At 35.2% G+C, this 16,900-nt stretch overlaps 1 protein-coding gene across 2 annotated transcripts in view; it reads right to left on the bottom strand.

Moving 5' to 3' along the window:
• Positions 1-16,900, bottom strand: part of LOC115227414 (large neutral amino acids transporter small subunit 1) — a 75,392-nt gene that overhangs the window by 3,470 nt on the left and 55,022 nt on the right. For both annotated transcript variants that reach the window (XM_029798325.2, XM_036507444.1), the window contains exons 9-10: positions 15,581-15,677; positions 12,438-12,587 (exon numbers count right to left, since the gene is read on the bottom strand). In XM_029798325.2, coding sequence (XP_029654185.1) covers positions 12,438-12,587; positions 15,581-15,677 — 247 coding nt within the window. The remainder of the gene's footprint in view (positions 1-12,437; positions 12,588-15,580; positions 15,678-16,900) is intronic.

Raw genomic sequence — 16,900 nt, 5'->3', positions numbered from 1 at the left:
AGTCAGAGTTTTTGTAAGCCATGTTATGTCTGTAGAGCTTGTTAAAGTTTTTGTAAGCCATGTTATGTCTGTAGAGCTTGTTAAAGTTTTGTTGGTTAAGATTGATCATTTAATGTGTGTGTGTGTGTGCATGGACAAACATGCACTTGAGTAGGTGTGTGTGTTACTTTAGTACACAGTTGTGTACTTCATCACTATCTATGCACATATACTCTTTACTCTTTTACTTGTTTCAGTCATTTGACTGTGGCCATGCTGGAGTACCACCTTTAGTCGAGCAAGTCGACCCCAGGGTGTATTCTTTGTAAGCCTAGTACTTATTCTATCGGTCTCTTTTGCCAAACTGCTAAGTTACGGGGATGTAAACATACCAGCATCTGTTGTCAAGCGATGTTGGGGGGACAAACACAGACACACAAACATATACACACATATATACAACGGGCTTCTTTCAGTTTCCGTCTATCAAATCCACTCACAAGGCTTTGGTCGGCCCGAGGCTATAGCAGAAGACACTTGCCCAAGGTGCCACGCAGTGGAACTGAACCCATAACCATGTGGTTCGTAAGCAAGCTACTTACCACACAGCCACTCCTATGCTTATGTGTATTTTCCATATGTATATGTGATTGTGTGCATGTGTTCAGCTCAGGAACCTCAAATGGACAATCCCTGGAATGTTTTACAAATCTTCACTTTACTTCCAGTCAATCGTATTTGGAAAAAGTGAATCAGTTTGCTCTGTTGTCTTTTGGAGGACCACAACATTTCTGAATATTTTTGTAAATCTATTGTTGCATAGGCCTTTGATAAAAGGTACAAGCAAAATTCTGAAGCCTCAATGTAAGAACTGTAGGATTTTCACTAGTTCTTCATATATGTTCTCCTTTTCTCAGTATTTTTACGAGACATTTAAATCAACTCACTCCTTCCCTTAAATTACTGGTTTTGTACCAAAATTTGAAGCCATAATTATTGTCATTATTATTATTGAGTGAGAGAATAGTGCATGCATTCAAAGTGACACTGGTGTAAAATATACAAAGCCCATCAAGTCTACCTGTCTGCTACGAAGCCCAGTATATCCATCATGACTACCCATCTGATGAGGGTACACCAGGCACATGCATCACAATCATATGTGCACAACATAGTGATCTCATATCAAGATAAACAGCGCATAAACTTGCAGGTGGGGCCCAGTTAGAATTTTCTTCAGGTTGAGTAGCCCATTCCGCTCAAAAAGTCCCTGAATAAGGGCTGTTTAAGGATGTTGAACAAACACTCATGTTTTCAAAGGTGAATTATCCAAACCCCAAAGAATTCCTCTCAACGCATGGTTATGATGCTCCCCCACTACTTCTGCTCATGATCAGAGATACACATATCATCAGCTAATAAGGACATGCTCAACTGACAATTAAGAAGCAAATCTGTGGTATTGAGTAGAATATTTGGTGTAGCCCAGCTTTTATACCAAGACAAAACAATGTACATGATAACTCTTCAAATCTGTTAAGATCAGAAGCCATGAGAGCCACTGCCTGGTACTGCATCAGGGCATTTTATTATTATTATTATTATTATTATAAAGGAAGTTCTCCTGACAGCTACTATTGAAGGTTTTGCTGATGTCAAATACGGCAAGATTGCTTTCAGTGTAAAAAGGTCAAATGTCAGGAGTTCTGTTGATGTGGAGGCACATGGCCTAGTGGTTAGAGCTGCAGACTCGCAGTCGAGGGATCGTGGGTTCGAATCTCAGACCGGGCGATGTGTGTGTTTATGAGCGAAACACCTAAGCTCCACGTGGCTCCGGCAGAAGGTAATGGCGAACTTCTGCTGACTCTTTCGCCACAACTTTCTCTCACTCTTTCCTTCTGCACCTTGCAACTCACCTGCGATGGACCGGCATCCTGTCCAGGTGGAGAACCAATACACCAAGGAAACTAGGAAACCGGCCCTTATGAGCCAGGCGTGGCTTGAGAAGGAACAAACAGTTCTGTTAATGATCTGGCTCTACAGAAATCATATTGGAAATCACTGAGTAAGGGAGAGGCTCATGATGAAGAAGGAGGTAGTTGCTTGTAACTGTCTCTAACATTAATTATTATATCATGAACTCAGAGTGGTATATAATTTTAAAAATCATTTTACAATTTCCTGATCATTAATCTCTTTAATCATTTACCTCTGTACTTTGTTGTGGTTGAATTTGTTTAATGTTTGACCATTCTCAGTCACTCTATTTTTACTAGGATGGTTTTGAACTCATAGCCTTTATTTCCAATATATCCCAGAACAGAAAATAGATGTTTAATCTCCAACCCATATCATCAAGGAAAACAGATGTTAAATGATGTAAGGTTTCAACAGTATGATTACGGAGAACAATACCATTAATTGCTTGAGGTTAATAGTCTGACTTTGCTAAACTATTTTAACAATAACTTAGCTAAATCATTCTGATACATAATTAAGCTATTTTAAATTAAGTTAATAAAAACAAAAAGAAATATCATATTACTATGATTTTTATTATGTTTATGGGGACTACTAATCATTAAAAATTCCTTGGTTGTGAGGCTTACCCACTAAAATGTAGCATACCAATAAAAATGGTTACGATGGTAAATCTTTTTAAATATATAAAACTGATAACATAATAGAAATTATTAGTGAATCTATTTTGTTTTCAATATATTACATATTTTCATTAGTAAATTTTAAGTTGTAAGTAGGTGGATTAGTTATGTGGGCAACAAATAAATATATGCAATTGTTATGAAAGGAATTTTTTGTATGCATGGTTGTCATTTGTTTGTATAATAGTGTACTTTTAAATGGAATATTTTTGAATAACATTTCACTTTGAAACTTCTATTATAAGCCAGGCAAGGTTTTCAAAAGGGAAATTGTTTCATTTTCTTTTATTAAAAAAATTATGATAATAGGGAAAACAAATGTAATTTACAACAGATTTTATTGTGTAATGATTATTCAATACCAGAAACAATTAAAAAAAAAATTACATAGAATTTTTCTTTGTATGTTTTAAGTTAGGTCAATGATATTTTAGTTAGTTATTGAAAGTAAGTTAACTACAAAGAATTTTTACACATGAAAAAAACCCCCACCTTTTATGGTGAACATTTTTATGTAAAAAAAAGAAGCATATTTACTATTATCAGAACTGACTGAATAGATCTATCATCAAAGATATTCCTGAATCTAATTCTGAATCCAGTATGGAAAAAATTATGATAATAGGGAAAACAAATGTAATTTACAACAGATTTTATTGTGTAATGATTATTCAATACCAGAAACAATTAAAAAAAAATTACATAGAATTTTTCTTTGTATGTTTTAAGTTAGGTCAATGATATTTTAGTTAGTTATTGAAAGTAAGTTATCTACAAAGAATTTTTACACATGAAAAAACCCCCCACCTTTTATGGTGAACATTTTTATGTAAAAAAAAGAAGCATATTTACTATTATCAGAACTGACTGAATAGATCTATCATCAAAGATATTCCTGAATCTAATTCTGAATCCAGTATGGTGCTATGCACACATACGGAAATATAATAATTGGTGACAATCAAAGATCAAACTGTAGAGTAGATGTAAATATTAAAGTATTTTTCACTGAAATCATAAACAGGGCTATAGCTGTAGTTAGGTTCTTTGGTCTGGGGTGCTTCAGCGCATGATGAGATACCACATGTCAAAACATAGGTGTCCCAGATTCCATTGTACTAATGAATCAAGTGTGCTATGAACATACTTGTTGTAAAGAAGAAGCTCTTCTGTGATGAACAGAACAGTGATTAGTATATTCCTATAATAATAATAATAATAATAATGAAATTATTGTATACAGTGCTCAGGTGCACCACAACTTGTCAAAAATGTGTATAAAGAGCATATGCAGTAATGTACAAATACCTGGAAAGTGAACAGTGTATGAGTCAGATACATGCTTGCATGTGTATGGAGGGGAGAAAATCAGGTGTAGTGTTGGCGAATCTCAGGAAGCATGGAAGTTTTGAAGGATGCAGTACTCTGACAACTAACAACTGATGCCGGCAGTCTATTCCATGCTTCAGCAACTCTTAGCATGTAAAAATGTTTCCGAAAGTCATGGGAGCTGTGCTGTTTTCTAACTTCGTAAACATGTTCATGGGTGTTAGACAAGTGGAGTTTGAAAAGGTGCTCAATCTTTTGGAATGTATTTAGAATAAATATGTGAGTCATCATTTTGAGTGTTCACCATACATATACCAATTTATTAAAGTATAATTTCATCTCTAAAAATAAGGTTATTTGTCTGTAAAATAATAATTGTATTAACAATACATTGTCTCAGATATTTAGACATTTTATCTTTTATCAATATATCCAATTCTTACTTTAAAGCAATCAACCTCTAACATGCTGAATAATTAATGCAAATAAATCTGGTTTTGGTGTTTCTCCCATCACTTTTCTGAGACATGTAATTGATAAAGATGGAATATGTCCATTACAGGATAAGTTTGATGCTATTCATGATATTCCAGTACCTTCTTCTGTAACAAAGTTACGAGAATTTCTCGGTTTGATTAACTTCTATAGAAAATTCATTCCACATTGCACTCAAACAATTTTCCCCATCATAGAACTTTTACATAATAAAAAAAAAAAATGAGCTGATATCATTAAATTCTACTCAACTAAAAGCTTTTGAGGATATTAAGGACAAGCTATCAAGAGTTATGCTTTTGGCTCACCCTGTTCCAGATGCACCCTTATCATTAATGGCTGATAGATCGGGTGTAGGAATTAGTGGAATTTTGCAACAGTTTGTTCTAAATGCTTGGCAATCACTTTCTTTTTTTTTCCAAATGCCTCAAACTAGCAGAGTCAAGGTATAGCACCTTCAGTAGAGAACTTTTGACTGCTTATTTAGCTGTGAAACATTTCCAGTTAATATATATATTCTTTCACTTGTTTCGGTCATTTGACTGTAGCCATGCTGGAGCACCGCCTTTAGTTGAATAAATCGACCCCAGGACTTATTCTTTGTAAGCCTAGTACTTATTCTACAGGTCTCTTTTGCTGAACTGCTAAGTTATGGGGATGTAAACACACCAACATTGGTTGTCAAGTGATGATGGTGGGACAAACACAGATACACAACTACATACATATATATATATACAACAGGCTTCATTCAGTTTCTGTCTACCAAATCCACTCATAAGGCTTTGGTTGGCACAAGGCTATAGTAGAAGACACTTGCCTAAGGTGCCATGCAGTGGGACTGAACTCAGAACCATGTGGTTTGGAAGCAAGCTTCTTACCACACAGCCACTCCTGCACCTATATATATATATGGTGGTCTATACTGTAGTAAATGACAAATGAGGACAACTTCCTGCAGAAAGACCTACACAGATGATTTATTCATAGCGGTCAAATGTTTGTCCATTACATTAACTCACTCCCTCAATCATATTGTAGGTGCATAGTGTACCACATGTCAGATGTTGAAATGATTGCTGAGCAACATGAAATGAAGTGTTTTGCTCAAGAACACAACCTACTGCTTGGTCTGGGGATTCAAAATCATGATCTCACTATTGTAAGTGCTGTACACTAACCACCAAGCCACAAGCCTTTACTTTGTGTGTGTGTGTATATATATATATATATATATATATATATATATATAAATTAACTATAGAATTTTGGATTTGCCATTTATTGGCTTTTGCATGTCAGCCACCTATATTATTGTTGTTATCATACATTTCATTAATGATAATTATAATAATAATATATATATAAATATTTTCGAATATTTATCCATTTAGTATATATATATATATATATATATATATATATATATATATATTATATATATATATATATATATATATATATATAAATAAAAGGGGTTTGTATGATTGTGTATAGAAGGATATATATCATTCAAAGGAATTCCAACTCTGTTTTTTATGTTTTATTTATATTCTTATTAATTCCTGTCACAACCTGGGACCTTGAAGACTGCTTAAATGCTAGAAAGTATACCAGTCCTTTAATATTTGATATTCAATATTTCATCTATTTAATAAGACAATCAATACTTACGTCTCTCTCTCCCTCCCTCTCTCTCTCTCTCTCTCTCTCTCTCTCTCTTTGTCTTTCCCTTTTTTTTTGTTTAGACACCGTGAAACTCTGCTTCTCTTCCACTTTTCTTTATCTTATTTTTTTGTTAGATGCTGTCAAAGAGCTATGGCTGATATTTTTTATGAATGTCGTCACTTACTCTTTCTCTCTCTCCCTCTATCTCTCTCTCACTTTGTCTTTCTCTTTTTTTTGTTTAGACCCCATGAAACTCTGCTTCTCTCCCACTTTTCTTTATCGTATTTTTTTTTGTTAGACGACGTCAAAAAGCTATGGCTGATATTTTTTATGGCTAAAAAATATTGCTGAAAATAGATTTTTACCTGTATCCACAGGTGCCTCGGGGGAAAAAATAAGTTAACAAAACCCAGGTAGGGTGTTGACGAATGTCCTAAAATTGGAGTGACATGTGTGCTAATTTGTGGACGTGCATAAATTACAATCACGTACACACACACACACGCGCGCGCACTCACATCATGCCTTTTATAGATATGATATATTCTATATCCTACATTAATATTATAAGAATATAAATAAAACATAAAACACAGACAGAGTTGGAATTCCTTTGAATAATATATACATATATATATATATATATATATATATATATATATATATATCTATATATCTATATATATATCTATATATCTATATATATATATATATATCTATATATCTATATATATATATATAATATATATATACATATATATATATATATATATACACATGTATATATATATGCATCTATGTATGTAAGTATGTGTGTATATATATATATTTATATACTTATACACACACACACACACACAGAGAAACTCAACTGCTGTCTTATTTACTCAATCAAGTGTTTTCATTTCTATTGCAAAAACACTATAACAATTAATGAGCAAAATAGCTAGTTCTAAAATTTCTAAATGTTACCAGCTATAACAATTACTGAAGTTAAAATTTTCTTTCTCTATAGTGATGAATAAACTGGAATTGAACAATAAATATGTGTCTCCATTTTCTTTATGAAAAGATTTCTTTTTATGCAGAAGTACAAAAACCAATGTAAAAGTTAATAAAGAAACAAACGGCTCTTTCTTCCTATTTCCTTTAACATTGTGCTATGCATACATTGTATATATTGTATATATAGCTGCACAAAGCATACATACACACACACACATACGCATGTATACAGTTTTAAAAAAGCGTAAAACTGACAGCAAAAGATTGGCAAGTCCTTTGAAATGTTTTACATTTTATGTTCATTCTTATTTTCTTGCTCTCACCCTTACACATATATATCTCTTTTATCATCATCATCATCATCATCATCATCATCATTATTATTATTATTATTATTATTATTATATTATTATTATTATTCTTTGTTTGACTTTTGCTTTACATTTGTACAAGTTGGCTTCAAGTCTCACCCAGAGACCTCAAGATATAAGTTAGAAGTTCATGTTGGTGTTATATCTAGGGTGCCATATATTTGGTTTTTGTACATAGTGTTGTTCTAGAGAATGCTTAAGAAACCATAAGAAAATTAAGTGTTTGTTTTAAAATTTGAGATTATATAGAAAGTATTTTGCTTAGGATATGGGCAGTTCCCATGAGCACTATCTTTTGAATTTCTGCCATTTGGGGGTTTCCTGGTATCTGAGCTAGGTAGCAATCAACCCCTTTTGCTATCATTCCCAGGGCACCTATGACAACAGGTATTGTTTTAGTCTTCAGCTTCCACATTTTGCTGATTTCTATTTCAAGATATTTATATTTGCTCAGTTTTTGGTAGGTCTTGACAGATATGTATATATCGGTTGGGACAGTCATATCAATGAGGAGGCATGTTCTTTGTCTGAAGTCTTTCAATATGATGTCTGGCCTATTTGTATCTATATTTCTGTCAGTTTGAATGGTGAAGTTCCAGAGGAATGAGATGTGATCATTTTCAAGCACTGAAGGTGGTTTTGTGTTCCCACCAGTTTTTATCACGGGGCAAGTCCAGGCGTTTGCAAATTACCCAGTGAATAAATTGTGCAGCTCTATCATGCCTGTTGAGATACTCTGTAGGCACAAGAAGACTGTACTTGGAGACAACATGATCAATGGTTTCGTTTTGTTGTTGACATACACAACATGTTGGGCTACTGCCATGCTTTAATATGTTATTATTATTATTATTATTTTATTATTATTATTATTATTCTTTGTTTGACTTTTGCTTTACATTTGTACAAGTTGGCTTCAAGTCTCACCCAGAGACCTCAAGATATAAGTTAGAAGTTCATGTTGGTGTTATATCTAGGGTGCCATATATTTGGTTTTTGTACATAGTGTTGTTCTAGAGAATGCTTAAGAAACCATAAGAAAATTAAGTGTTTGTTTTAAAATTTGAGATTATATAGAAAGTATTTTGCTTAGGATATGGGCAGTTCCCATGAGCACTATCTTTTGAATTTCTGCCATTTGGGGGTTTCCTGGTATCTGAGCTAGGTAGCAATCAACCCCTTTTGCTATCATTCCCAGGGCACCTATGACAACAGGTATTGTTTTAGTCTTCAGCTTCCACATTTTGCTGATTTCTATTTCAAGATATTTATATTTGCTCAGTTTTTGGTAGGTCTTGACAGATATGTATATATCGGTTGGGACAGTCATATCAATGAGGAGGCATGTTCTTTGTCTGAAGTCTTTCAATATGATGTCTGGCCTATTTGTATCTATATTTCTGTCAGTTTGAATGGTGAAGTTCCAGAGGAATGAGATGTGATCATTTTCAAGCACTGAAGGTGGTTTTGTGTTCCCACCAGTTTTTATCACGGGGCAAGTCCAGGCGTTTGCAAATTACCCAGTGAATAAATTGTGCAGCTCTATCATGCCTGTTGAGATACTCTGTAGGCACAAGAAGACTGTACTTGGAGACAACATGATCAATGGTTTCGTTTTGTTGTTGACATACACAACATGTTGGGCTACTGCCATGCTTTAATATGTTATTATTATTATTATTATATTATTATTATTATTGTTGTTGTTGTTGTTGTTGTTATCATTATCATTATTATTATTATCATCATCATCATCATCATTATGACAACAACCAAATCTACAGCATTATTATTTCATAACCAGCAATTATAACATAACAACCCACCTACTACTGAGACCACCACCACCACCACCATTGATGCTGCCACCACCACCATTGCTGCCGCTGTTGGCTGTCTGCTCATGAAGTCTATGTGCTATACACAAAAGCTCCACTTCCAGTACTTGCAATTCCACCTTGCTATCATCTGAATGGGGTATAATAAGTACCTGCTATCTCACCCTTTCTTTTCAACCTTTTTACCTACATGATCTTCCAATACCTCTTCAAAATATACATAGTTTTATACATAGATGATATCAAACTTGCATCTTGCTACTATTTCTTCTGATACTTTCACACAACAACTCCTACACTGAATTTATCACACATAGAGACCTGACTTCAAAACAAGAGATTTAGTCTATTCTTTTCTTGCTTTATGTTACACTAGCAGTATCGCCCGGTGTTGCTCGGGTTTGTTTTGACCCTTTAGAATTGGAATTTATGAAAAGTAAAACTTTTGCATTATGTAGCTTGTTATTCTCTTTAAGTGAACATTTTTCTGGTTGAAATACACCAAAAGATGGCGACACAGCAGTCAAAAAATAGTTTAAAAAATGGGATCTTCATAGAAAAAAAGCACCTTTTTGATGTAAATAATTTTTGGTGTTAACATGGTCAGATTAAAATTTTTTATTCTACGGAAGAGCAAGCCTTCTTCTATCATACTCTCAATTTTGGTCAACTTGCACCGCAGGGTCTCGGAGGAAATAGTGTTAGTTGAAGGCTACCAAACCTGGCATACACAGACAACTTCAGGTTTATATATATAGAGATTTTGGGAACAACAACATCATTGGCTACAAATTTCTAAGAGGTCAGACACTAGTTCTGTTGTTATACATTGGCAAAAGATATATACATACATGCATGCATGTATGGGCATGCGCACACATACACACACACACACACACAGACACACACACACACACAACACACACACACACACACACACACACACGCACACACACACACACAAACACACACTCACACACACACACATCACACATACATAAGCATGTGTGTTTGATGGACTTTTACGCAGTTTCTATCAGCAAAATTTTATTCACAAGGTCTTAGACAACTCATGGCTATGTTAGGAAGACACTTGCTCAAGATGCTGGAATTGAATCTGTAATAACATGTTTGCAAAATGAACATTTTAACCACAAAAATCATGCCAAGGCTTGACAAAGTTGTATCTACCAAATCCATTATCTTCATTCTTAGTGACAAACAACCAACAGTAATACATTAAATCTATCAATGATTATGCTAGTCTTGCCTGAAGCCCCAAACTTTCTGCAACCCCACCCCCAAATACCCCACAATTTACTCAGAGCAGTAAACAATGTATCATCACAAGTTGTCTGCAGATCACATTCAGAGACCAAATATATACACAACAAATATAAATACTGAAAATGAAAGCCCATCTGGAACAGAGCTTGTTGCAGCAAACTCTAGCCCTGACAGTTGGCGACCTTTGTCACAACATGAAAAAATTCTACTTCAAAACATAAAGACATGTATATAACACCTCAGAGTGCATTATAACAACATCCTAAAAATATTATCTCACCTATTCACTCCAGACAAACATAATGAGCTGCATATACAGAAATAGATTGATGGTAGTATGGTTTTACATGCAGAGATTTATCATATTGAGTGCACTAACAAACATGCTCCAATCTCTAGCCCACAGGTGTGCCGTCTCTTTTTTTGTCTTTTCTATTACTATTATAATAGCCTCTGTTCCTTGGAGTTGGCTGGCCTATTTCTTTATTACTCACAAGGGGCTAAACATAGAGGGGACAAACATGGACAGACATAGGTATTAAGTCGATTATATCGACCTCAGTGCTTAACTGGTACTTAATTTATCGACCCCGAAAGGATGAAAGGCAAAGTCGACCTCGGCGGAATTTGAACTCACAACGTAACGGCAGCTGAAATACTGCTAAGCATTTCGCCCGACGTGCTAATGATTCTGCCAGCTCGCCGCCTTATACCTCCCACAGTTAGGCACCCCAAACCACTCATCTCGTCACTTCTCATCACCCCTGTTACATTCAGTTTACTCCCCAACCACCAACTCCTACACTAACCACTAAGCACTGTCCTTCCCAGAATATCAACCTTATGGAATCTTCTCCCTGCTCATGTCTTTCCTGCAGGTTTTGGCTGGCAACAATTTAAATGGAATATTAACAGTGTCAGATTCATTGGTCACTCAAGGCCTATAAAGATTATGGGCCCTGTCCCTCCTTCCAGAGTCAGTATGTAAAAGAAAAAGTACAGTAGCTGATTTATATTCTTATAATGCATCCTAAAAGTGAATAGAATTATAACAAAATGACGAACTGAAGGAATTTGAGAAACTAAACTGGCATAGAACATAATGAAAGACAATTGACATATTTATTGTTCAATTCCAGTTTATTCATCACTATAGAGAAAGAAATTTTTAACTTCAATAATTGTTATAGATGGTAACATTTAGAGATTTTAGAACTAGCATAGAACTGGCATAGAACATGAAAGACAATTTATGACCATATATTATGACCATAGGCACAGGAGTGGCTGTGTGGTAAGTAGCTTGCTAACCAACCACATGGTTCCGGGTTCAGTCCCACTGCGTGGAATCTTAGGCAAGTGTCTTCTGCTATAGCCCCGGGCCGACCAATGCCTTGTGAGTGGATTTGGTAGACGGAAACTGAAAGAAGCCTGTCGTATATGTGTATATATATATATATATGTATGTGTGTGTGTGTTTGTCCCCCTAGCATTGCTTGACAACCGATGCTGGTGTGTTTAGGTCCCCGTCACTTAGCGGTTCGGCAAAAGAGACCGATAGAATAAGTACTGGGCTTACAAAGAATAAGTCCCGGGGTCGATTTGCTCGACTAAAGGCGGTGCTCCAGCATGGCCGCAGTCAAATGACTGCAACAAGTAAAAGAGTAAAAGAGAGAGTAAGAGTATATTACACTAGATATTAAATTTCAAAGTTTCAAATGTCATTTAAATGCATGGGTGCTTTATATAATAGAAAACAACACTCCATATTAACTACAGAAAGGTTCATGACTGAAACTTACCTTTAAAGGTCTTGGTAGATTAGGCTTTGTGTATCGCAAATAAACGAGGGCAAAAATGGAGAGCCCCACTGAGAGCCATTGGACAAAACTGACATAGTTAATCAATGCCAGTACATCATCAGAGACTAGCATGCACAACGACAGGGTTCCCTAAACAATAGAAAATTTGAGAAAGAAATTATTGATTAAGTACAGAAGATATGAATAAATTCTGATAAAGAGAATTATATTTATATAAGAATTAGCTCATAGCTTTGAATGTTCATGATTTTCTCCATATCAAATTTGAAAAATACGTTAGATAAATTTTTATAATGATTCAAGTGTTGAAAATATTTACTACAATAATGTGTTCAAATACATGAAGTGTGCCTTAGGTTGGACTTCAATTTTGTTGTAAGCCAATTATAGGGATTCTGGTTGGAACTTTTTCATTTCAATCACATATTTAACCCTTTCATTACTGTATTTATTTTGAGATGCTCAGTGTTTCTTTCAATTACTTTAAATATAACAAAGAATTTAGCAAAATAACTTAGCTAACATTCAGCTAGTGTTAGGAACATAAATTTCGACTAAAGTTTGGTGGAAGATTTTAATTCAAAATTTATGAAAACAAGACATTTATACTACAGAGCCAGAGCTGGTTTCAGCCGGGTTGGTAACGAAAGGGTTAATGCTGTTGGCAGTGTCATGAACATAACAATCTCCTGTTTCTGCTCTAAAATCTTTGACACTAACAGCTGCTGTCATTAATTTGGTGAGAAGGATAGATTCAACGAAGCACATGATGAAAGTGTACAGCGGTAGCCTGGATATTTAATGAGTTTATTTTAAATAACGGCAATATTATGAAATGTAATTAAACATGTATTAATAATGGAAGAAATTAAATATCTGCCGTAATTAGGTTTCATCTTTTAATTGTTCTGTTAGCAAGGATAAGTGGTTGAAGAATTATACTGCGATATATTCTCGATGTAGTTTGAAGAATTTTAAATGGCATGCAAATGGCATGCAATTATAACAGTTATATCTGCTTTGAGGTCTACAAGCAAATGTGTACAAACAATAGCTGGTGGGGTGGAGGGCGTGACCCTGTGATGGACTGTCATCCCATTAAGGCAGAAGTTTTGTACTCTGAGCCACTTAAATGACATGGAAATAGGATAAACTCTGGCCTATTAGCGTCTACAGCATTTAAATAACTGAGAGCACAGGATGTCTTTTTGAATGGGAGATCCATCACTGAATTAGACACCAGCTACTGCTGATGGTATTTGTTTGCAATCGAGTGGATTGGGACAACATAAGATGTACCTTGTTCCAGTCCAAAAATAAAATCCATGATCTAACAATCATGGGTTCAACACCCAAACCTCAAGGCTAAGTACCCTCACTATAATAGCAGTAGCACTTATTATTAGCACTGTTCATTGTACTGGGTTATGCTTTTGAATTTACTGGTAGTAGATCTCTAGCAGATATGTTTTTTAATTCCTTTAAGATATCCTTTATTCATTTCTTCCTGTGCCACCAGGTTAATGAATGACTCTAAATACCTTTACTGATAAGTGCTATATGCTTGTCTTGGAATTTTCCTTGGAAAATATAACGATGGTTTCTTATTACTTTGTTAGGGTATTTTTACAAGACACCATCCTGTTGGCTTGTAAAAATACTCTGTAAAAATACTCTTTTGTTATGGTATTTTTACAAGGCACCATCCTGAGTTAGTCACATCTGCCAGGATACTCAGAATGTAAAGAGCTACAACAAATAGTGCAAAGCATTTTGACAATACTCTAGCAATTCTGACAGTAATTTATCAACCCTGGAAGGCTGAAAGGTAGAGATGATGGAATTTGAGGTCAGACAGTAAAGAATCAGAACAAATGCTGCTAGGTATTTTGTTCACGGCTCCAATGTTTCAGCTAATTCACAGTTTTCCTTTAAAAGCACAGAAAATAAAAGGGTTTTCCATTGGATTGTAAAGAAACTGAGTCAACATATAATAATGGTAAGAATGTCCTGGAAATGACTTTAAACTGCATCCAGTAATGGGGCTCTGGTCCAGGAGTTCCAAGGTTTTGAGGAGTATGGAACCATCTCTTAGCCATTATTGTTCCTAGGTTCTGTGACCCAGAGTAGTAGCATTTGTCAGGATCCCAGTTATGGGTTAATTAGCCTGTAAATAGAAGTCAGTTCTAAATATGAGAATAAACAACCCCAGACTAAATCACAAGTGGCCCCTTGGAGGCCAAGTACTTGGTAACCACTTGAGTAGTACTATGTTGAAATTGTAGGGACACCTGGTTCCAGACGCCATTTTGGAATTTTCATCCATGCATGCGAAGGGATTAGGGCCTTCCGGAAGGCCTGCTGGAAGCCCCTTATGTGCATGCACAGACATCAGCAGCAGCTAGGCTTGACCGCCACCCTCTCTCTCTTCGGCCCCAGCTTCTGACCAGACAGGACGCAACTTAGACCAGCTCCGTGAAGCTGGAATTCTGACTGCGAGTAACGGTGAGAGTCTGTGAAAATGCCTTCGTATTTTTGTGTCTAACTACCAGCCCTGCTGCTTTGCGCACACCAAGGTGTCCAGGCTACCGATGTCTAGGGATGAAATGCTTATTCAGGCGAAATGAATTATTATTGTTATTTGTTTGGAGATTCTTGTTCCCGCTATTTTCCTTTCCACGACTATGAAAGGAATTGTGAGGTACCCATCCAGTGCCAACCTCACTTCCTACAAAACCATGGGAAGCAGCATGGTGAATGTGAACTATTTTGGCAGATGAACTTATTGAGTCAATGATAAATATCACTAGATGCTGAGTGGATGAACAGACAACAAACTATCAACAGCCAGGATCAAGCTCAGTTACTAAACTACTGTTATTACCTGTAGTCATGGTGTGTAAAGTTGTGACACATAATTATTGAAAGACCAAAGTTATTTACTTGTTGGTCTGGATAAATTGCCAGCTGGATAATGATTTGTAAGAATATATAATTTTATACCTGTTTGGATATCTAAGAATATTTCAGTCTTTTTCCAGAATCTTAATAATAATTTTTTCTTAACTATTTCTAAATGATTAACGAGGAAATTTGTTAGCCAGATAAACTAAATGACCTACTGTAAATAAAATGGCTGGAAGTGGTGTGAGATTTTCAAGGTGTATCATGGCTAATAATTCTGGAAGATGGCCTTCCCGGGCTCCAACAAAAAATAATCTGAAAAGAAGAAACAGAAATATTTGCATAATAGGGATAATTTTTCAGGTTGAACTGGAAATAATTCTTTTAATAACAAGAGTAATGTGAAGTATATGCTTGTATGCATGCATACATACATACTTGCATATAAACATACATACATACATACATAAAGGCGGCGAGCTGGCAGAAACGTTAGCATTGTGGGCAAAATGCTTAGCGGTATTTCGTCTGCCGTTATGTTCTGAGTTCAAATTCCGCCGAGGTTGACTTTACCTTTAATCCTTTTGGGGTCGATAAATTAAATACCAGTTTCGCACTGGGGTCGATGTCATTGACTTAATCCTTTTGTCTGTCCTTGTTTGTCCCCTCTATGTTTAGTCCCTAGTGGGCAATAAAGAAATTGGATACATACATGTGCATTTGGATTAAAGAAGACTCCTTGTACTCCTTTAGACAGATAGACCATCTGCAGTATTTTTGTTTTCTAGACAAGTATATTCTTTAATGGTTTATTATTGCATTTACCAAGTAATTATGAAGCTGAAGAATGTTTCCAGAAGATATGGTACACATTTCCTACCAGTAAGTGAATTTAAGCTTATAGACATCTTACTGATATGAAAACGAAATGCCTGTTGGACTCTTAGACTCATATTTTAACCCTTCAATATTTTTATACAAAAAATAATAACAATAATAATAACAATAATTGGTGGAGGTAAGAACTAAAATCCACATTGATGCAGCCTTGTTGTAAGGATATATCTAAAGGAGACATGTATTTAACAGTCATTTATCCTCAGAATATTGTCCAGGACAAACACTAAATTCTGAATTTTTTTCCCAGAATTATATTTATTCAAGAGATGAGTGACAAGAAAATTATATCCTGTGTACATTGAGTAGGGCTTAAAAAAATGAAATAGGATAACTCTAAATATTGGTTTTACATTTTGGCACGAGGACACCAATTTCGAGAGAGGGGGTTTGTAGATTACATCGACCCAATATTCAACTGGTATTTATTTTATTGACTCTGAAAGGATGACAGGCAGAGTCAACCCTGGTGGAATTTGAACTCAGGCCGTAGAGACAGATAAAATGTCACTAAGCATTTTTCTTGGCATGCTAATGATTCTACCAGCTTGCCACTTTATAAACATTAAATATTAGAATCACAGAGCATTGAATAATTTAAAATCATGAAATAACAAAGTCAGCAATGGTAGAATATGTAT

Source organism: Octopus sinensis, linkage group LG1 (assembly GCF_006345805.1).
Source record: "Octopus sinensis linkage group LG1, ASM634580v1, whole genome shotgun sequence".
Classification (NCBI taxonomy): domain Eukaryota; kingdom Metazoa; phylum Mollusca; class Cephalopoda; order Octopoda; family Octopodidae; genus Octopus; species Octopus sinensis.
This window is presented reverse-complemented; position numbering and strand designations above follow the sequence as displayed.